Source organism: Staurois parvus, unplaced genomic scaffold, assembly GCF_062004578.1.
Source record: "Staurois parvus isolate SC_StPar_1 unplaced genomic scaffold, SC_StPar_1.0 ptg000144l, whole genome shotgun sequence".
Lineage (NCBI taxonomy): Eukaryota > Metazoa > Chordata > Amphibia > Anura > Ranidae > Staurois > Staurois parvus.
In genome coordinates this window covers 752,767-776,225 of record NW_028317940.1, presented here as the reverse complement: position 1 = coordinate 776,225, position 23,459 = coordinate 752,767, and the positions used below count along the sequence as shown (strand labels likewise).

General features: G+C 47.2%; 3 protein-coding genes across 3 annotated transcripts in view; 2 read left to right on the top strand and 1 right to left on the bottom strand.

The window, feature by feature from the left end:
- Nucleotides 1–10,594, top strand: part of LOC149465013 (uncharacterized) — a 51,538-nt gene extending 40,944 nt beyond the window's left edge. The window contains 8 exon segments of the mRNA XM_089673784.1: nt 4,922–5,146; nt 5,234–5,731; nt 7,608–7,701; nt 7,818–7,915; nt 7,999–8,208; nt 8,364–8,499; nt 8,763–9,862; nt 9,865–10,594. Coding sequence (XP_089529910.1) covers nt 4,922–5,146; nt 5,234–5,731; nt 7,608–7,701; nt 7,818–7,915; nt 7,999–8,208; nt 8,364–8,499; nt 8,763–9,862; nt 9,865–10,032 — 2,529 coding nt within the window. The 3' untranslated portion in view covers nt 10,033–10,594.
- Nucleotides 1–23,459, top strand: part of LOC149465009 (uncharacterized) — a 160,695-nt gene that overhangs the window by 85,228 nt on the left and 52,008 nt on the right. The window lies entirely within an intron of this gene.
- On the bottom strand, nt 13,500–22,504 carry LOC149465012 (uncharacterized). The gene is made up of 8 exons (XM_089673673.1): nt 22,450–22,504; nt 20,836–20,944; nt 20,433–20,567; nt 20,223–20,346; nt 19,805–20,106; nt 19,522–19,731; nt 19,072–19,207; nt 13,500–18,802 (listed from the first exon to the last, which is right to left on the bottom strand). Exons 2-8 carry the CDS (start codon nt 20,917–20,919, stop codon nt 17,754–17,756), a joined length of 2,040 nt encoding a protein of 679 aa, XP_089529799.1. The 5' UTR covers nt 20,920–20,944; nt 22,450–22,504; the 3' UTR covers nt 13,500–17,753.

Below are 23,459 nucleotides of genomic sequence, written 5' to 3'. Positions count from 1 at the left end.
GGCTCCTTGGGACGGTTGAGCGGCGTCTTTATCCCTACATGACTCGAGCTTCTGGTGGCACACTGGGATGCCAGATCCCTCTTTGCAAAAGTGGTGGCTGAGGCCATCCTACACATTTCTCAGGACTCCTCGGGCGGTCGAGTGGCGTCTGTATCCCTACATGACTCCAGCTTCTGGTGGCACACTGGGATGAGGGCTCCCTCTTTGCGAAACCGGTGGGGTAATCTTCTTTTGTATCCTGGCTTGGAACGGCACCGCACGTTCTCTTCACATACCTGACAGGGCTTGGTCACAGAAGTCGCGATGGCCAGGGCAAAACATGTCAGAGGGCTTAGCCAGATTGGCGGCTGAGGACATCCTACAAATTTATCCGGACCCCTTGGGACAGTCGAGCGGCGTCTGTATCCCTACATGACTCGAGCTTCTGGTGACACACTGGGATGCCGGATCCCTCTGTGCGAAAGTGATGGCTGAGGCCACCCTACACATTTATCCGGACTTCTCGGGCCAGTCGAGCAGCGTATGTATCCCTACATGACTCGAACTTCTGGTGGCACACTTTGATGCCGGATCCCTCTTTGCAAAAGTGGTGGCTGAGGCCACCCTACACATTTATCAGGACTCCTCGGGACGGTCGAGCAGCGTCTAACCCTACATGACTCGAGCTCCTGGTGGCACACTGGGATGCCAGATCCCTCTTTGTGAAATTGGTGGCTGAGGCCACTGTACACATTTATCAGTACTCCTCGGGACGGTCGAGCGCCGTCTGTATCCCTACATGACTCGAGCTTCTGGTGGCACACTGGGATGCCGGATCCCTCTTTGCGAAAGTGGTGGCTGAGGCCACCCTACACATTTATCAGGGCTCCTTGGGACGGTCGAGCGGCGTCTTTATCCCTACATGACTCGAGCTTCTGGTGGCACACTGGGATGCCAGATCCCTCTTTGCAAAAGTGGTGGCTGAAGCCATCCTACACATTCCTCAGGACTCCTCGGGATGGTCGAGCGGCGTCTGTATCCCTACATGATTTGAGCTTCTAGTGGCACACTGGGATGCCAGATCCCTCTTTGCGAAAGTGGTGGCTGAGGCCACCCTACACATTTATCAGGACTCCTCGGGACGGTCGAGCGGCGTCTGTATCCGTACATGACTCCAGCTTCTGGTGGCACACTGGGATGCCGGCTCCCTCTTTGCGAAACCGGTGGGGTAATCTTCTTTTTTATCCTGGCTTGGAACAGCACCGCACATTCTCTTCAGATACCTGACAGGGCTTGGTCACAGAGGTCGCGATGGCCAGGGCAAAACACGTCAGAGGGCTTGGCCAGATTGGCGGCTGAGGACATCCTACAAATTTATCCGGATTCCTTGGGACGGTCGAGGGGCGTCTGTATCCCTACATGACTCGAGCTTCTAGTGGCACATTGGGATGCCGGATTCCTCTGTGTGAAAGTGGTGGCTGAGGACACCCTACACATTTATCAGTGCTCCTTGGGACAGTCGAGAGGCGTCTTTATCCCTACATGACTCGAACTTCTGGTGGCACACTGGGATGCCAGATCCCGCTTTGTGAAAGTGGTGGCTGAGGCCATCCTACACATTTATCAGTACTTCTCGGGCCAGTCGAGCGATGTCTGTATCCCTACATGACTCAAGCTTCTGGTGGCACACTGGGATGCCGGATCCCTCTTTGCAAAAGTGGTGGCTGAGGCCACCCTACACATTTATCAGGACTCCTCGGGACGGTCGAGCGGCGTCTGTATCCCTACATGACTCCAACTTCTGGTGGCACACTGGGATGCCAGATCCCTCTTTGCAAAAGTGGTGGCTGAGGCCATCCTACACATTTCTCAGAACTCCTTGGGACAGTCGAGCGGCATCTGTGTCCCTACATGACTCGAGCTTCTGGTGGCACACTGGGACGCCAGATCCCTCTTTGCGAAAGTGGTGGCTGAGGCCACCCTACACATTTATCAGGACTCCTCGGGATGGTCGAGCGGCGTCTGTATCCCTACATGACTCCAACTTCTGGTGGCACACTGGGATGCCGGCTCCCTCTTTGCAAAACCGGTGGGGTAATCTTCTTTTGTATCCTGGCTTGGAACGGCACCGCATGTTTCTTCACATACCTGACAGTTGTTTACTTTTTTTTTTCTCATTACTTTACACTCAGTTCCCCATAAGGGAAACATAATTTTAGAAATATTTACAAATGTATACAAAAGGGAAAACTGAACTATCACATTGGTAGAAGTGTTCAGACCCTTTGCAACAACGTTTGAAATTTAGCTCAGGTGCCTCCCATTTCTCTAGATCTTTGCTGAGATGTTTCTGCACCTTGATTGGAGTCCACCTGTGGTAGATTACATTGTTTGGAAATGCTTTGGAAAGGCACACACCTCTCTATGAAAGGCCTCACAGCTGACAACGCATACTGTATCAGAGGAAAAGCCATGAGGAACTGCCTGCAGAGCTCAGAGACAGGAATATTGCAAGGCACAGATCTGGGGAAGGCTACGAAAACATTTCTGCTTCCCAGTAGGTTCCCAAGAGCCACTGGTCTCCATAATGCTCAAAACTCTTCCAAGAGCTGGTCGCCTGGCTAAACTGAGCAATCGAGGAAGAAGGGCCTTGTGGCTTGATGGTCACTCTGACTGAACTCGAGAGATCCTGCATGGAGTTCCAAAAGGACAACCATTACTGCAGCTCTCCACCAATCTGGGCTTTATGGCAGAGTGGCTAGACGGAAGCCTCTCCTCAGTGCAAAACACATGAAAGCATGCTTGGAGTCCTTCCGTATCTATGAGTGACTCCATGCCTCTGCTGGACATCTATTCCAAGACTCTTTCAGTAAAATCATATCTTCTAAGATTGGTATTGAACTTTCATTCTGCTAGTTTGAGGTCATGTCCATGTGGCTAGAGACCTGGCATAAAAAACGAGGCACTGTAGATTCATGAAGAGTTGCCATCTAGACCTGAACTGTCATGGACAGGTCATCTGACAAGAGAAAGAGGTTCATAATACCAAAAAAGTAAAAGGGGGGAGAAAAGGGGGTTTACATGCTACACAAGGAATTCAAAAAGCAAGAGCCACAAAAAGAAAAGGAGGCTTTCTGTTTAATCCTCCTCAAGCCACTCCAAGGTCTCAATGACTTGGACCTTCCAGTGAGGGGGAGACTGGAGGCCTTCCTCCCATGATAACAAGAAACATTCAAGAACCTTTTAATCCTCAATACGATTGCATCATGGTACCGGATAGATTATACAACTGCCCCCCTCCCCCTGCCATGATTCATGGTTACTTCTCCTGCCCAGAACCAGAAGGCTATAGCTCTTGTCTATCTCTGTTGATGAAACATAGTTTTTGCAGCCACCACCTAGAGGATGGAAGAGGGTTTTATTCCCATAGATTTTGAGGGCTATAAGTCTAAGCTATTTCTTCCACTGACACCAATGATGGGGCAATATTCGTTCCACTGACACCAATTATGGGACACTATTCCTTCCACTGACAACACTGATGGGACACTATTCCTTCTACTAACACCAATTGTGGGCACTACTCCTTCCACTGACACCAACACTGGGGCACTATTCAGCCCACTGATACCAATGATAGGGCACTAATCCTCCCACTGACACCAATAATGAAGCACTATTCCTTCCACTGACACCAACACTAGGCATTATTCCCCCCCTGACACCAATGATGGGGCACTATTCCCCCCACTGATACCAATGATGGAACAATATTCCTTCCACTGACACCAATGATGGAGCAATATTCCTTCCACTGACACCAATGATGGGGCACTATTCCTTCCACTGACACCAATAATGGAGCAATATTCCTTCCACTGACACCAATGATGGAGCAATATTCCTTCCACTGATACCAATGATGGAGCACTATTCCTTCCACTGACACCAATGATGGAGCACTATTCCTTCCACTGACACCAATGATGGAGCAATATTCCTTCCATTGATACCAATAATGGAGCAATATTCCCCCACTGACACCAATGATGGGGCACTATTCCTTCCACTGACACCAATGATGGAGCAATATTCCTTCCACTGATACCAATGATAGAGCACTATTCCTTCCACTGACACCAATGATGGAGCAATATTCCTTCCACTGATACCAATGATGGAGCAATATTCCCCCACTGACACCAATTATGGGGCACTATTCCTTCCACTGTCACCAATGATGGAGCAATATTCCTTTCACTGATACCAATAATGGAGCAATATTCCTTCCACTGACACCAATGATGGAGCACTATTCCTTCCACTGACACCAATGATGGAGCACTATTCTTTAAACTGATACCAATGATGGAGCAATATTCCCCCACTGACACCAATGATTGGGCACTATTCCTCCTCTGACACCAATGATGCGGCACTATTCCTCCCACTGACACCAATGATGGGGCACTATTCTTTCCACCAATACAGATGATGGGGCACTATTCCTCCTTCTACTTGCCACAGGCGCTTTGTAATTTTTTTACTCACCCTGACCAATAAGCTTGGGACATTTTCTACTCCCACTGGCCACAGTGTGGCCCCCCCTAAAGTGTGAAGGACAGTGAACTGAAAAATCCATAATTTTAGGGGCGAGGTTGTTGTCCTACAGACACCCTTAAAAGAAATAATGAGGGTTCGAGGGAAGATGAGTTTAGCAGTTCTTGCAATGATTTGAGCACAAATTCCTATAAGATTTCTCCAGAATTTCCTACTGTTTCTTTTCCTCACCGATAACCAGAGATCTGCTAATGAGGTCTATCAGCTCACCAATAACCAGAGATCTGCTAATGAGGCCTATCAGCTCACTGATAACCAGAGATCTGCTAATAAGGTCTATCAGATCACCTATAACCAGAGATCTGCTAATGAGGTCTATTAGCTCAACGATATCCAGAGATCTGCTAATGAGGTCTATCAGCTCACCGATAACCAGAGATCTGCTAATGAGGTCTATCAGCTCACCGATAACCAGCGATCTGCCAATGAGGTCTATCAGCTCACAAATAACCAGAGATCTGCTAATGAGGTCTATCAGCTCACCGATAACCAGAGATCTGCCAATAAGGCCTATCAGCTCACTGATAACCAGAGATCTGCTAATGAGGTCTATCAGCTCACTGATAACCAGAGATCTGCTAATAAGGTCTATCAGATCACCTATAACCAGAGATCTGCTAATGAGGTCTATTAGCTCACCGATAACCAGAGATCTGCTAATGAGGTCTATCAGCTCACCGATAACCAGAGATCTGCCAATGAGGTCTATCAGCTCACCGATAACCAGAGATCTGCTAATGAGGTCTATCAGCTCACCGATAACCAGAGATCTGCTAATGAGGTCTATCAGCTCACCGATAACCAGAGATCTGCTAATGAGGTCTATCAGCTCACCGATAACCAGAGATCTGCCAATGAGGTCTATCAGATCACCTATAACCAGAGAACTGCCAATGAGGTCTATCAGCTCACCAATAACCAGAGATCTGCTAATGAGGTCTATCAGCTCACCAATACCAAGAGATCTGCCAATAAGGTCTATCAGCTCACTGATAACCAGAGATCTGCTAATGAGGTCTATCAGCTCACTGATAACCAGAGATCTGCTAATGAGGTCTATCAGCTCACTGATAACCAGAGATCTGCTAATGAGGTCTATCAGATCACCTATAACCAGAGATCTGCTAATGAGGTCTATTAGCTCACTGATAACCAGAGATCTGCTAATAAAGTCGATCAGATCACCTATAACCAGAGATCTGCTAATGAGGTCTATCAGCTCACCGATAACCAGAGATCTGCCAATGAGGTCTATCAGCTCACCGATAACCAGAGATCTGCTAATGAGGTCTATCAGCTCACCGATAACCAGAGATCTGCCAATGAGGTCTATCAGATCACCAATAACCAGAGATCTGCTAATGAGGTCTATCAGATCACAGATAACCAAAGATCTGCTAATAAGGGCTCCTATATGAGGGGCACTCAAGTCAAACCGGCACTTTTGAGTTTATATAATAAAAGAACGAATTTCAAGGAGTGGAAACTGCATTTATTTTTCTACTTCCTCCCCCGCTATATTTGCGTTTAACTTCTGCATGGAAAGCTTCGGTATGGAAAACTTCAGCATGGAAAGATTTGTGAGTCCACCTGAACAATCCTAGGACAGCCTGAGTTCATGCGTTGTCCTGGAGAAGAAGGACACCCTTAGTGATCAAACCAAGCCATTATTCCCATAGACGCGTTTGCACATCACTTTACTTTAAATCCAACATTTTTTTGGGTGGTGGTGAGTCGGCGTGCTTCCACTGCTTTGATGCTCGTTGTGATTCTGGAGTGAAATTATGTGATGATGGAAAACCTCAGTTAAACTAAAAGAATGCCATTCAAGTCTGGCCGCATCCCACACACAAAAGATAATGGGATACAACTCAATACTGTAGGAGGTTCATCTCAAACTTTGCAATGCCTGAGGTCCTGTTGACTGACCCAACCAATGGGACAGATTCTGTTATGGTGAAATGGTCCTCAGAACAGAAGGGATCTTTCAGGTCTTATAGAGGGGCTCTTTGTACCACAGCCAGTTCTGTACTCCCCAAATTTTCCCAAGGATTTTGTAGTTCACATTAATGCACCTAATGTTGGTCTATAGGGAGTGTGGTCAGAGTTCAAGATGGGGAGGAACACCCGAGCACACATGGCTAGGTTTTGATCTGTTTGGAGCATTGTACAGGACCTTTATGTATAAAGTTGTGAATATCACTAATTGTCTGCTATTCGTCTATAGAGGAACCCGCATGGATCACATGACCACATCAAGGAGGATGGAGGAGGACCGGAGTCACATGACTGAGAGGATACTAAACCTCGCCCTGGAGATCATCTACCTGCTGACCGGAGAGGTGAGGAGGATTCTGGGAGGTCACATGACATCACTCTCATCTTTATTAATAAAACACAGACCTGACCGGAGAGGTGAGGAGAATTCTGGGAGGTCACATGACATCACTCTCATCTCTATTAATAAAACACAGACCTGACCGGAGAGGTGAGGAGGATTCTGGGAGGTCACATGACATCACTCTCATCTCTATTAATAAAACACAGACCTGACCAGAGAGGTGAGGAGGATTCTGGGAGGTCACATGACATCACTCATCTCTATTATTAAAACACAGACCTGACCAGAGAGGTGAGGAGGATTCTGGGAGGTCACATGACATCACTCATCAATATTAATAAAACACAGACCTGACTGCAGAGGTAAGGAGGATTTTGGGAGTCTAACATGATATTCCTATTGGTTCCCCAATACAGAGATTTCCTCTTCTGAAGTCAGGTGATCATATGACCATCACAGTGCCTCCATGTGACTCCCTAAAGCCTGAGAGACACAACATGCAGAAGATTCTAGAAGTCACCAAGAAGATGATGGAGCTGCTGACAGGAGAGGTGAGCGGTGCTGGGAATTCTGGGACATTCTCCAGTAACAGACAAGGGATGTGTCTGGATGGTGACTGTATCATTGTGTGTGTCAGGTTCCTATAAGGTGTCAGGGTGTCACTGTCTATTTCTCCATGGAGGAGTGGGAGTATTTAGAAGGACACAAGGACCTCTACAAGGACGTCATGATGGACAATCAGCCGCCCCTCACATCACCGGGTAAGAGGAGACTTTATTGGAAAGGAGAGAGCAGTACGGAGGATCCACCTAGATCCCCCATCATCTGATAAACACATAGAAACAATGGATTCAGTCAGTGTGTGTGTTTCCTGCAGATGGATCCAGTCATGGGAACCCACCAGAGAGATGTCCCCATCCTCTGTATTCCCGGGATTCCACACAGGAAGGTCACACTGTCGCTCACCATCATCAGGTAGGTGAGGAACAATCACTGGTAGCTGAGATTTACACAGAAACATGTTTCTATGTAATAATGAACATTTTATTGTTATTTAGAGTGGAATCCTCGGGGATTATAATATTGTTGTGAAAGAAGAGTTTAAAGAGGAGGATGAGGAGTATGGAATGATGATGGAGTTTTCTGAAGGAGGCAAAGACAATATGATGGATCCTCCTAATACCAGGAACCCACCAGAGAGATGTCCCCGTTCTCTGTATTCCCAGGATTCCACACAGGAAGGTCACACCATCCCTCACCATCATCAGGTCGGTGGAGTTGAGGGTCGGGAACATAAAGTGATGGAACACTCTGACATGTGGAGACGATGTGTGGACTCTACAAGATGAGATGTTCTATGTGATCTCCCATCATAAATCCTTCTATGTTACAAATGTTATTTTCTGCCATTCTGTTGGTTTAGGGTGAAGATCTGATGAACATGAAAGTTGAGGGTGAAGTAGAAGAGACGTATGTGAGGGATGATCAGCAATATACGGAGGAGGCTGGAATGAGGAGGACATTCATAGAGGAGGACACTCCTACAGAGAGCAACACAGGTGACCAGAATATATTCTTCTCTTATCTCTGCTCTGTTACCGCCCCCCCAGCCCCCATTGGTTCCTGCTCCTCTGACAAGGCGGTGTAAATGTAGAAGTGATCTGGGAGGACCAAAGTTTCTTTGAAGAGGGGAGGAGTCCCAGCTAGTTTGGACATCCACAGAGAACATCTGCTCCCTCCTATCTCCCTGATCCAGATGGAATCTTGATGGAAGTGAACTAACCCTCTCCTATATATTGATGATGTTTTTCTATTTTTCCAGGACCCGCCATGGAGAAACCCTCAAAGGATCGTCTCACTTTATCTCCAGGTTGTAAAATGGAAGATGAGGACATCCCAGGAGATTGTGCCGGAGAAAAGACAATGAGCTCCACTATGGATGGTGGACTTCCCAGTGTGAAGAGACCATGGGATCCCTCTGACTCTGAGCAACCTCATATTGTGGGGGATGGAAAAAGTTTTAACCCTGAATTAAGTCTTGCTGTACATCAGACATCTCACACAGGGGAGAAACTTTATTCCTGTTTTGAGTGCGGGAAATGTTTTCAACATAAGTCAGAACTTATCTTACATTACAGATCTCACACGGGTGAGAAGCCGTATTCTTGCCCTGAGTGCGGGAAATGTTTTTCATGGAAATCAGAACTTGTTATACATGAAACCTCTCACACAGGGAAGATCCCGTATTCCTGTCCTGAGTGCGGGAAATGTTTTGCACAGAAGTCCAATCTTTCCAGGCATCAGAGATCGCACACAGGGGAGAGGCCGTATTCCTGTTCTGACTGCGGGAAATGTTTTCTTCATAAATCAGAACTGGTCAGACACCAGAGATCTCATACGGGGGAGAAGCCATTTTCCTGTCCTGAGTGCGGAAAATGTTTTGCAGAGAAAATAGAACTTGTTAGACATCAAAGATCTCACAAGCGGGAGGAGAAATTTTCCTGCCCTCAGTGCGGGAAATGTTTTTCAGATAAGTACTGTCTTTGCAGACATCAGAAATTGCACACGGGCGAGAAGCCGCATTCTTGCCCAGAGTGTGGAAAATGTTATACACGGAAATCAGACCTTGTTATACATCAAAGATTTCACACGGGCGAGAAGCCGTATGTGTGCCCTGTGTGCGGGAAACGTTTTTCACAGAAGTCCCATCTTAACACACATCATAGGTCCCACACAGGTGAGAAGCCGTATTCCTGCACCGAGTGTGGAAAATTTTTTTCACAAAAATCCAATCTAACTGAACATCAAATATGCCACAAGCGAGATAAGGTGTTTACCTGCCCTGAGTGCGGGAAATGTTATACACGGAAAGCAGCACTTGTCAAACATCAAAGATCCCACACAGAGGGAGAAGTCATATGCCTGTCCTGAGTGCAGAAAATGTGTTTCACAGAAGCCTTGTCTTGCCATATATTAGAGAGCAAACACAACCCTCAAGGTGTATTAGTGTCCTGAGTGTGGGAAATGTCTTCTCTATGGATGATATGTTGCCGTACATCAGAGATCTCACACAGGGAAGAAGCACACCTTGATATACACCTCAGAAAACACATGGCTGAGCGCTCCTCTGATCTTTATCATGGAAGAAACACTTTATAAGGAGATCAGAGATCACTAAAGACTTCAAAGTTGTGTCTGGCTTCCTCTGCTAGGAGAGAGATGGGGGGGGGGGTCTCTGCTGGTTGGGTCCCTCTAGCAGTGTAGTTTGATCTCCCCTGCCCTTCAGCAGAAGCTTCCACGGAGGACATCATGGTGAGAGAGAAGGAGGGGGGGGGTCACAGCTGGTTGGGTCCCTCTAGCAGTGTAGTCTGATCTCCCCTGACCTTCAGCAGAAGCTTCCATGGAGGACATCATGGTGAGAGAGAAGCAAGATATTACTTGTGGATGAAGAGAACGGGAGATCAGACTACAAGACAGGACTGATCAGCCTGCACAGACAGCATTTTTTCCCTGGAGAGTGCCACCTACTAGGTGAAAGTGGAAAATATGACATTTTTAGATGTACCATTTCATATCTACCTGATAATAACACATATATGAGTGCATTTTTTTTTTGAGTGACACAAATAATCATTAAATATTTATATTCTTGAACTCGTGATATTCTTTGTAAGTTGATTGATAAAAGTCTTCCTTCAGATTTGTATGATGAAATGTTCTTCTTTATTCCTTTCTCTAACACTACAAGTACGGCCCATCCTGTAGGTTTTAGTCTCCATCTTGTGTCTTAGTAGTTTGGTGTTCCCAGCTTGTCCTTGTTGGAACAGCCGACTCTCCCCCTTCTCATAGACCTCAGGACAGCTGTAGTATACTCCAATGATAAGTCCATCAGTCCATAGACCATCTATCATTCCTCCCATAATTCCTCCTCCGCACCATCACCTTGTTGGAACAGCCAACTCTTCCTCTTCTCATAGACCTCAGGACGTCTGTAGTATAGTCCAATGATAAGTCCATCAGTCCATAGACCCATCTATCATTCCTCCCGTAATTCCTCCTCCGCACCATCACCTTGTTGGAACAGCCGACTCTCCCCCTTCTTACAGACCTCAGGATGGCTGTAGTATACTCCAATGATAAGCCCATCAGTCCATAGACCCATCTATCATTCCTCCCGTAATTCCTCCTCCGCACCATCACCACCTCCAACCACAAGATCATCTTTCTTCCTCACTTTCACTTCACATCTAACATAGAGAAACCCCCCTCCATCTTTTCTATGTCCCGTGTCCCTCTAAACAAGAGGATCAGGATGAATACCAACAGCCCAGTCTTGGAAGGAGCCAAGCCGTGTTTCTGGAACACCAACTCCATTCTCATCACTGAAACCATCAACATCTTCCATTCTGCTCGGCAGATTTGCTCGCTCGGTTACTAGATGACTCTGCCTCGACTTTGTGTGTCTCTGTGCAGATTTTAAGGGTTTGCCTCTGACCTAGCAGTATCATTTTATGCACTCTCTGGCATCTCTTCCTCTGCGGGAGGCTCTGTGCTTGGAACCTCAGGCAGAAGGCACCTACCCCTTCAGATTCCACAGGTTCCCTTCAGCAAGTTTCCTAGAGTCCAGCTTCCTTCAGGCCCTCAGCCATAACACCTGCTGGGGCCCAGCAGCCGCAACATCTCTGGAACACACACATGCTCTCCCCTTCCAAGGGGAAAGTCCCCAGGGAAAGAGAGTTTGATCAGATCTTCCGAAACATTTATCTTCTCCCCACCTACTGGGTCCGCCTCCCATGGATTGGGTAGGGTCAGATAACTTCATAACCCAGGGATTGATCCTCCAATACTATTTTTTTTAAATAAAGTCCACAGAGGGGAGGACATTTTTTATTGTTTTGGGGTATCCCGTATCCATTTCCCTCTCCATCTAAAACAAGTTCGACAAGAAAAGGATTGAAGAATCCTAATACAGGCAGCAGAATGGATGTACCACCCTGTGCCCATTCTCAGTCCCCTTTGCACTGGCTGTCCATGGTTGCCCTGGAGTATTCACTACACTTTTGGCCAATTGCTTGCTTTCTAGCAAACAGAAGGTAGTTGCATATGCCCAGTGTGTCAGTTGTGGGCAGATGAGGTTGAGAGTAGGAGATTGGAGCATGTGTGGCATCAAATACTTATGTTCAGCAGTGCAAGACAAATAAATTCTTTAAAAATCATACAATGTGATTTCCTGAAAATTTTTTTAATTCGGTCTCTCATAGTGGCAATGCACCTACAATGTGAATTTCAGACACCTCCATGATGTCTAAGTGGTAGAACTTGCAAAATCGCAGGGGGTTCAAATACTTCTGTTCCTCACTGTATATATGTAAAGCGCTGCGTAAATTGACGGCGCTATAGAAGTACCTGAAATAAATAAATTCAGATTCTAAAATTGTGAAACCTTACATTATTTACGGAGAGTTTGTAAATGGTTCCTGCAAGTTATCTGATAATAGAATACCTGTGTGTAGGTGGGTTGCTACTAATAAAAAAGATGCTGTCCTGGCCAGGAGGGATGGGGTTGACACCCTCTGATTGCACTCCTGGGGTGTTCTTCATGGACTTTCTGGGCCTGACTCACTGTATGGCTGTAAAAGGAATGTGGGTCTGTGGGGGGGTTTTCGAGGATTCAAGTGCGCTGTCTTCAATGTTGAGCTGTTGTGGTCCATTCCTGATTCCAGCAGGCCAGGAGTGTCCAGGAGCCTTCCGAAATGTTGGAGGATCGCTGGGACCTGCAGTTTGCCCAGCATCTGGATTCCACCACTATGGACTCTGCCAAGAATAGATTTTTACCTTTGCAGGTATGCTGGGGCAGCAAAAAGCCTGATTTATGGGCTAGGGTAGATAGCAGGACATCTGTTACCATTACAGGTATGCTGGGGCAGCCAAAAGCCTGATTTATGGGCTAGGGTAGATAGGGGAACGTCTGTTGTTGTTACCTCTACAGGTATGCTGGGGAAGCCAAAAGCCTGATTTATAGGCTAGGGAAGATAGGGGAACGTCTGTTGTTCTTACCTTTACAGGTATGCTGGGGCAGCCAAAAGCCTGATTTATGGGCTAGGGTAGAGGCAGTACTGGGGTTGCTGGTTCAAATTCCAACCACGGCACCAGCTCCCTGGAGTTTGCATGTTTTCTTCCTGTGCCTGCATGAGTGTACTCTGGTTTCCTCCCACACTCCAAAGACATGCTGGTAGGTTAATTGGCCCCTAGTAGGTGTATGTATGAATGTGAATTAGGGACTTTACTGTAGATTGTACGCTCCTCAGGGGCGGGGACTGATGTGAATGTACAATATATGTGTAAATTGATGGCGCTATAGAAGTACCTGTAATAAATAAATTAATGCCTTTGGAGTGTGGGAGGAAGCCCACATGGGGGGAACATGCAAACTCCAGGCAGGTGGTACCATGATCGGGATTCAAACCAAAGACCACAGCGCTGCCAGGCAGAAGTGCTGACCACTTAGCCACTGCGCTGCCCCAGTATAGTGACATTTATTCATTTATTTATCCATCAGTTCATATCATTTCATTTATTTATTGACACATCACAAAAAACAAAAAAATGGTGCCCCAACGTATTGCATACATTTTAAGAGTGGCTGAAACTAACAGTAGCAATATTTTTTTTACCAGAATGATACTTTTTTGACATTTATCCTCATTCATCGCCTTCATCATTCCCCTAGGCCCGTCTACATGAAATGGCCGCGACACGTGTTGATGTTTTTTTATTTATTTTACTTTTGTATAACTAATAAATACCTTTTGAAGAAATCACCTCAAAGCTTTTTTTTTTCCAACGGACACATTTACCAACCTTGCCACCAGGTATACAGTAATATATAGCCAAGGCCATGGCAGCTCGTATTGGCTGCTGCGGGGCCCAAGGGTGGGAGGAGGTGTTGAATGGGAAGGGAGGTTGTTCGATGTCATATGCACAGGATCGTGCTGTTGCTTGGATCGTGTTTTTTGCTAAACAAATGAAAAAAGACTGAAAACTTTTTCTTTTTTTCTATTATAAAATTTTGCAAATAAGCCATTTTTCTTCTTCATTGATGTGTGCTGAGATCTGGTGATTGTGGAGGCCATTGGAGTCCAGTGACCTCATTGTCATGTTCAAGGAACCAGTTGGAGATGTTGTGAGCTTTGTGACATGGAGCATTATCCTGCTGGAAGGAGCCATCAGAAGATGGAGACACTGGAGTCATACAGGGATGGACGCAGAAACCAGTTGGAGATGATCCAACAAGGTGTTGGAAACGTTCCTCAGAGATTTTGGTCCATATTGACATGATAGCATCACTCAGTTGCTGCAGATTTGTCGGTTGCACATCCATAATGGGAATCTCCCATTCCATCACATCCCAAATGTGCTCTACTGGATGGAGATCTGGTGACTGTGGAGGCCATTGGAGTCCAGAGACCTCATTGTCATGTTCAAGAAACCAGTTGGAGATGATTGGAGCTTTTTGACATGGGGCATTATCCTGCTGGAAGGAGCCATCAGAAGATGGGGACACTGGAGTCATAGAGGGGTGGACATGGTCAGCAACAATACTCAGGCATTTAAAAAATGCTCAACTGGTACTAAGGGGCCCAAAGTGTGCAACACCATGACACCACAACCACCAGCCTGAACTATGGATACAAGGCAGGATGGATCCACCTCATCATGACACCACCACCAACAGCCTGAAACATTGTTACAAGGCAGGATGGATTGTCAATGTCATGTTCCAGAAACTAGTTGGAGATTATTGGAGCTTTGTGACGTGGTGCATTATCCTGCTGGAAGGAGCCATCAGAAGATGGGGACACTGGAGTCATAGAGGGACGGACATGGTCAGCAACAATACTCAGGTAGGCCATGTCTCGGTTCCAGATCATTGTCAGAGAACGGCACAGAAGGAACACGTTGGGCTTTCCTGATCATGGTTCTAGGAGTGGCCAGTGGGCGAGTGCCGAAATCCTCTCTCTCCACCCCCACAGTGGCACACAACCAAAATACACCACTGATCATATGGCATACCCCAATGAGTACCGAATGACACCGTCCACCGTCTCTGTGTGGAGGTAGAAAGGAGTTGCCTGACCGCAAAAAGGGGATCCACCAATGTTTTTTGTTTTTCCTTTCTTTTGAATGACGGATCTCTCCTGTGGCATTTTGTCATTTTTTTTCTTCCGATTTTTTGGAAAATTGTTGATATGTCCTAGATCGGGGTCTCCAGACTTTATAAAAGAAGGGCTAGTTTACCGTCCTTCAGACTTTCGGGGGGCCAGACTGTGGCCAGTGGGAGAAGAAAAATGTTCTGGCATCAGGAGTAAACAATGCAAAAACATTGGTATTAACGGGAGATATAGCGCTCCATAATTGGTATCTATGGAGGAATAGTTTCCCATTGTTGGTGTCAGTAGGAAGAATAGTGTCCCATCATTGGTGTCGGTGGGAGGAATAGTGCCCCATCATTGGTGTCGGTGGGAGGAATAGTGCCCCATCATTGGTGTCGGTGGGAGGAATAGTACCCCATCATTGGTGTCAGTGGGAGGAATAGTGCCCCATCATTGGTATCAATGGGAGGAATAGTGCCCCATCATTGGTGTCAGTGGGAGGAATAGTGCCCCATCATTGGTATCAATGGGAGGAATAGTGTCCCATCATTGGTGTCATTGGGAGGAATAGTGCCCCATCATTGGTATCAGTGGGAGGAATAGTGTCCCATCATTGGTGTCAGTGGGAGGAATAGTTCCCCATCATTGGTGTCAGTGGGAGGAATAGTGACCCATCATTGGTATCAATGGAAGGAAGAGTGTCCCATCATTGGTATCAGTGGGAGGAATAGTGCCCCATCATTGGTATCAATGGGAGGAATAGTGTCCCATCATTGGTATCAATGAGAGGAATAGTGCCCCATCATTGGTATCAATGGGAGGAATAGTGTCCCATCATTGGTGTCAGTGGGAGGAATAGTGCCCCATGATTGGTGTCAGTGGGAGGAATACTGCCTCATCATTGGTGTCAGTGGGAGGAATAGTGCCCCATCATTGGTGTCAGTGGGAGGAATAGTGCCCCATCATTGATGTCAGTAGGAGGAATAGTGCCCCATCATTGGTGTCAGTGGAAGGAATAGTGCCCCATCATTGGTATCAATGGGAGGAATAGTGCCCTATCATTGGTATTAATGGGAGGAATAGTGCCCTATCATTGGTGTCAGTGGGAGGAATAATGCCCCATCAATGGTGTCAGCTCGAGGAATGGAGCCCCATCATTGGTGTCAGTGGGAGGAATAGTGCCCCATCATTGGTGTCAGTGGGGGGAATAGTTTACCATCATTGGTGTCAGTGGGAGGAACAGTTTCCCATCATTGGTGTCAGTGGGAGGAATAGTTCCCCATCATTGGTGTCAGTGGGAGGAATAGTGCCCCATCATTGGTGTCAGTGGGAGGAATACTGCCCCATCATTGGTGTCAGTGGGAGGAATAGTGCCCCATCATTGGTGTCAGTGGGAGGAATAGTACCCCATCTTTGATGTCAGTGGAAGGAATAGTGCCCCATCATTGGTGTCAGTGGGAGGAATAGTTCCCCATCATTGGTATCAATGGGAGGAAAAGTGTCCCATCATTGGTATTAATGGGAGGAATAGTGCCCTATCATTGGTGTCAGTGGGAGGAATAATGCCCCATCAATGGTGTCAGCTCGAGGAATGGAGCCCCATTATTGGTGTCAGTGGGAGGAATAGTGCCCCATCATCTCTGTCAGTGTGAAGAATAGTGCCCCATCATTGGTGTCAGTGGAAGGAATAGTGCCCCATTGTTGGTGTCAGTGGACGGAATAGTGCCCCATTGTTGGTGTCAGTGGAAGGAATAGTGCCCCATTGTAGGTGTCAGTGGCGGGAACTATGCTCCACTGTTGCTGGTGGGGAGAATGCCCCAAGAAAGCAAAGGGCCGCATTTTGGAGACCACTGTCCTAGATGGCAGTGAGAACTCAACCAACACTGACCCCCCCTTCTCCAATCTCCTGGCAAGCTCTACCAGACAGAACGTTGTCAGATTTGGTATTTGATTTCCTGATGAAGTGTTTCTTATATTGGGAATGTAGAGAGCGCCCTCCTTAAAGTAGAGCTCCACCCAAAAGTGGAAGTTCCACTTTAACCCCATGGGAAGCAGACCCCAGGCTGAGATCTCTCCTCCTACAGGACAAGTTTCCTCTGGTGCTTGGTCATATGCTTTTTATACACCCTCCCAGCCCCCATCCTCCCAGGGATTGACTCTCCCTGCCCCCTATCTTCCAGAACCCCCCAAAGCAGAGGAAGCAGCCAATGAAACACAGAACAGAACAAACTAATCACACGCCGCTCTAATCGAGTTCCTGTTCTGGCATCGATCGAGGAGGGCGCTATATGAAGATCAGAACCGACACATTTAGTGAGGTGTGCTTCTTCCCCGTGTGAGATCCCTGATGTACAGTAACATATGATCCATATAGAAAACACTTCCCGCACTTGTGACACACTAATCCACAAAGGGTTGTGTGGGTTCCCAGATGTTTGGTAAGACGAGACTTCTATGTAAAACATTTCCCGACTCAGGACCGGAATTCGGCTTCTTCCCCGTGTACAGTCTCTGATGCCTAACATCTTCTGCTATCCATAGAAACCATTTCTCGCACTAAAGCCGGGGATGCAAGATTACTCCAGGATGAGATCCTTGACATGCGGCCAGTTCTGGTGTCCATGAACTGCATTTCCAACATGCAGGCAGTTGTAAGGCTTTTAACACCTGTGAGATCTTTGATGCTTGTAAAGATTGGACTTCCACGAGAAACATTTCCCGCACTCTGGGCAGGAATAGGGCTTGTCCCCCGTATGAGACCTCTGATGCATGGCAACAGTAGATTTATACGCAAAACGTTTCCCACACTCGAAGCAGGAATACGGCTTCTCCCCTGTGTGGCATATCTGATGAACAATAAGGTGGGACTTCTGTGAAAAACATTTCCCGCACTCATCACAAGAATACGGCTTCTCTCCCGTGTGAGTTCTTTGATGTGTGATAAGCTCTGATTTCCGTGGATAACATTTCCCGCACTCCGGGCAGGAAAATGGCTTCTCACCGCTGTGGCATATCTGATGTTTGGAAAGAAGGTACTTCTGTGAAAAACTTTTTCCGCACTCAAGACAGGAATATGGTCTTTCGCCCGTGTGAGATCTATAATGTATGACAAGGTCTGATTTATAAGGAAAAGATTTCCCGCACTCAGAACAGGAATGTAGCTTCTCGCCAGTGTGAGATTTCTTATGTACATAAAGATGGGACTTCTGTGAAAAACATTTCCCGCACTCAGCACAGGAATATGGGCTCTCCCCTCGGTGAGATTTTTGATGTGTATTAAGATTGGACTTTTGTGAAAAACATTTCCCACACTCATTGCAGGAATAAGGCTTCTCGCCCGTGTGAGATCTCTGGTGTACAGAAAGATTGGACTTTTGAGAAAAACATTTCCCGCACTCAGTGCAGAAATACGACCTCTCTCCTCTGTGAGATCTCTGATTTACAGCAAGACTTAATTCAGAGCTAAAACTTTCTCCATGATCGGGATAGGAAAATGTCTTCTCCCCCTGAATCCCGGCCCCATCCCCCACAGTACGAGGGTGCTCAGAGTCAGAGGGTTTCCATGGTCTCTCCACACTTGGAAGTCCACCATCCATAGTGGAGCTCATTGTCTTTTCTCCGGCACAATCTCCTGGGATGTCCTCATCTTCCATTTTACAACCTGGAGGTAAAGAGAGACGATCCTTTGAGGGTTTCTCCATGGCGGGTCCTGGAAAAATAGAAAAACATCATCAATAGATAGGAGAGGGTGAGTTCACTTCCATCAAGATTCCATCTGGATCAGGGAGATAGGAGGGAGCAGATGTTCTCTGTGGATGCCCCAAGCAGCTGGGACTCTTCCCCTCTTCAAAAGGCCTTTGGTCCTCCCAGATCACTTCTACATTTACACCACCTTGTCAGAGGAGCAGGAACCAATGGGGGCTTGGGGGGGGGGGGCAGTAACAGAGCAGAGATAAGAGAGGAATATATTCTGGTCACCTGTGCTGATCTCTGTAGGAGTGTCCTCCTCTATGAATGTCCTCCTCATTCCAGCCTCCTCCGTATATTGCTGATCATCCCTCACATACGTCTCTTCTACTTCACCCTCAACTTTCATGTTCATCAGATCTTCACCCTAAACCAACAGAATGGCAGAAAATAACATCTCCTAGATTGTAAGCTCGAAAGAACAGGGCCCTCGAACCCCTCGTGTAGTGTATTGCTACTGTCTTGTCCAATATTCTGTCCCCCTTGCTATTGTACAGTGCAGAGCAAACCCTTTGGTACTATATAAATACTGTATAATAATAATAATAATAATAATCTGTAACATAGAAGGATTTATGATGTGAGATCACATAGAACATCTCATCTTGTAGAGTCCACACATCGTCTCCACATGTCAGAGTGTTCCATCACTTTATGTTCAGGACCCTCAACTCCACCTACCTGATGATGGTGAGGGATGGTGTGACCTTCCTGTGTGGAATCCCGGGAATACAGAGGACGGGGACATCTCTCTGGTGGGTTCCTGGTATTAGGTAGCTCCTTCATTTTGTCCTTACATCCTTCAGAAAACTCCTCCATCACTCCATACTCCTCATCCTCCTCTTTAAACTCTTCTTTCACAACAATATTATAATCCCCAAGGTGTCCACTCTAAATAATAAAATATTCATTATTACATTGAAACTGTATAAATCTCAGCTACCAGTGATTGTTCCTCACCTACCTGATGATGGTGAGTGATGGTGGGACCTTCCTGTGTGGAATCCCGGGAATACAGAGGATGGGGACACCTCTCTGGTGGGTTCTTATGACTGGATCCATCTACCTGATGATGGTGAGGGATGGTGTGACCTTCCTGTGTGGAATCCCGGGAATACAGAGGACGGGGATATCTCTCTGGTGGGTTCCCATGACTGGATCCATCTACCTGATGATGGTGAGGGATGGTGTGACCTTCCTGTGTGGGATCCCGGGAATACAGAGGACGGGGACATCTCTCTGCTGGGTTCCCATGACTGGATCCATCTGTAGGAAAGGCACACACTGACTGAATCCATTGTTTCTATGTGTTTATCAGATGATGGGGGATCTAGGTGGACCCTCCGTACTGCTCTCTCCTTTCCAATAAAGTCTCCTCTTACCCGGTGATGTGAGGGGCGGCTGATTGTCCATCATGACGTCCTTGTAGAGGTCCTTGTGTCCTTCTAAATACTCCCACTCCTCCATGGAGAAATAGACAGTGACACCCTGACACCTTATAGGAACCTGACACACACAATGATACAGTCACCATCCAGACACATCCCTTGTCTGTTACTGGAGAATGTCCCAGAATTCCCGGCACCACTCACCTCTCCTGTCAGCAGCTCCATCATCCTCTGGGTGACTTCTAGAATCTTCTGCATGTTGTGTCTCTTGAGTTTCATGGAGTTTGGTGGAGGCACTGTGATGGGCATATGGTTGGCAAATTTTACTGGAGGGAAACTCTATAATGAAAGAACATCAATATAATGAGACCCTCCCAGAATCCTCCTCACCTCTCCGGTCAGGTCTGTGTTTTATTAATAGAGATAAGAGTGATGTCATGTGACCTCCCAGAATCCTCCTCACCTCTCCGGTCAGGTCTGTTTTATTAATAGAGATGAGAGTGATGTCATGTGACCTCCCAGAATCCTCCTCACCTCTCCGGTCAGGTCTGTGTTTTATTAATAGAGATGAGAGTGATGTCATGTGACCTCCCAGAATCCTCCTCACCTCTCCGGTCAGCAGGTAGATGATCTCCAGGGTGAGGTTTAGTATCCTCTCAGTCATGTGACTGTGGTCCTCCTCCATCCTCATTGGTCATGTGATCTATACAGGTTTCCTGTAGACCAATAATTGATAACAGAGAATGATCTGGACTGTACTGGTTGTACAATATTAGGATGGGGGTGTATGGGGGGGAGGGGGACAATATGGGGGTTATATAAAGTCTATTTAATTTTGAGCTGTTTATTTTTACTTTGTTTTTGATCTCCTGCCAAAACTAAAAACACTGAAAAATGTTCCCTTTTTGTCTAAATAACCCCCTATACCCCCCACATACAAAATTGGTATAATCCATTAGTATAGATCGGGGGTTTTCAAACTTTCAAAACAAAGGTCCAGTTTATTTGCCATCAAACTTTAGGGGGGCCGGAACGTGGCCAATGGGAGTAGAAAATACTCTGGCATTGGAGGGTTGTAAACTTGCCTGGTGGTCAGTGGGAGTGAAAGAAATTACACCATCGTTGGTATGGGTGGGAAGTATAATGCCCCATCTTTAGTATGGGTGGGAGGTAGAATGCCCCATCGTTGGTACGGGTGGGAGGTAGAATGCCCCATCGTTGGTACGGGTGGGAGGTAGAATGCCCCATCGTTGGTACGGGTGGGAGGTAGAATGCCCCATCGTTGGTACGGGTGGGAGGTAGAATGCCCCATCGTTGGTACGGGTGGGAGGTAGAATGCCCCATCGTTGGTACGGGTGGGAGGTAGAATGCCCCATCGTTGGTACGGGTGGGAGGTAGAATGCCCCATCGTTGGTACGGGTGGGAGGTAGAATGACCCATCGTTGGTACGGGTGGGAGGTAGAATGACCCATCGTTGGTACGGGTGGGAGGTAGAATGACCCATCGCTGGTACGGGTGGGAGGTAGAATGACCCATCGTTCGTACGGGTGGGAGGTATAATGCCCCATCGTTAGTATGGGTGGGAGGTAGAATGACCCATCGTTGGTATGGGTGAGAGGTAGAATGCCCCATCGTTGGTGTCATTGGGAGGAATAAAGTCCCATATTTGGTGCCAGTGGAAAAATTAGTTCCCCATCTCTAGTGTCAGTGGAAGGAATAGTTCCCCAAGGGCCGGATAAAGACAATCAAAGGGCCACAGTTTGGAGACCCCTGGTATAGACTAATGAGGTGAGAAGGCAACATCTCCACAATGAGGAGAATGTTCCGGTACGGAAGTGGGGGAATGTTCTGCCCCTGAAGGGGTTAATCTGGGTTCCCTCACTATATATGTGTGTATCATCATCTGCTGGAGATAAAAGACGTCACAGTGACTATGGAGGAAGAGGATGGACGTGACGGTGGAGGAAGAGGACGGGCGTGACGGTGGAGTTAGAGGACGGACGTGACGGTGGAGGATGAGGACGGACGTGACGGTGGAGGATGAGGACGGACGTGACGGTGGAGGATGAGGACAGGCATGACGGGGGGGAAGAGGACGGATGTGAAGATGGAGGAAGAGGACAGACATGCCGGGGGGGAAGAGGACGGGCATGACGGGGGGGAAGAGGACGGGCATGACGGGGGGGTTACTAAGTTGACATATAAAATAAGATCTTATTACCTCCTCTGCTGCCACTTCCAGCAATGTCTCCTACTTCCTCCCGACTCACCTCTCACCCGGAACTTTTTAATTATACCTGACATCACTTCCTGTCTGACCCTGGCATCACTTCCTGATTGTAGACATCTATCATAGAGACTTTCTGTCTCTGTATAGGTGAGATCACACCTTGTGGAGCTCAAAGGAACTGTATCCTTGAGATGTTTCTCCTAGTATAATCCCGGCCTTGTGTTGTTTCTGGTTTTCACCAACATTTGCACTATTGTTCAGAGATTGGTAACACCTCGGAGTGCGCCACATTCCCCAACACTATTTCCTCAACAGTCTTCATGTAGATCTAATGTTCGAAAGTGCATGCCTATTGCCTCTTCACTGACTCAGCACTCCTGGAAATGGGCAAGCATTTAACCCAGACCCCACCATACCATACCCCAACATACCATACCCCACCATACCATACCATACCCCACCATACCATACCCCAACATACCATACCCCAACATACCATACCCCACCATACCATACCCCACCATTCCATACCCCACCATACCATACCCCAACATACCATACCCCACCATACCATACCACACCATACCATACCACACCATACCCCACCATACCATACCCCAACATACCATACCCCACCATTCCATACCCCAGCATACCATACCCCATCAAACCATACCCCATCAAACCATACCCCAACATACCATACTCCACCATACCATACCCCACCATACCATACCCTGTCACAATCGCACGGTCGCCGCCACCATGTGACAATCGCACAACCGCAACCAACAATAATACGTCACGCCCGCAGCGTCAGACCCCAGACCTTCTCACCAACTCGTGACCGAAGGACCGGCCGATCTAAAACCGCGGTGTGACGCGCGTATCAAGGCCCCACCCAACTGCACCCTGCACAGCGATTGTCCAGCTAATGGGCTACAATCGGTGCCTGCAGCCTGAATGCGCTTGTTACTGGGTCGGGTTAATTACGCAACTAA

Coding starts and splice junctions, on each gene's coding strand:
- LOC149465012 (XM_089673673.1), bottom strand. CDS start 20,919: ATGAGGATGGAGGAGGACCACAGTCACATGACTGAGAGGATACTAAAC. Junction 20,107..20,222: donor GCCGCCCCTCACATCACCGG/GTAAGAGGAGAC, acceptor CCTTTCCTACAG/ATGGATCCAGTCATGGGAAC. Junction 19,732..19,804: donor CCATCACTCACCATCATCAG/GTAGGTGAGGAA, acceptor TTTATTATTTAG/AGTGGACACCTTGGGGATTA.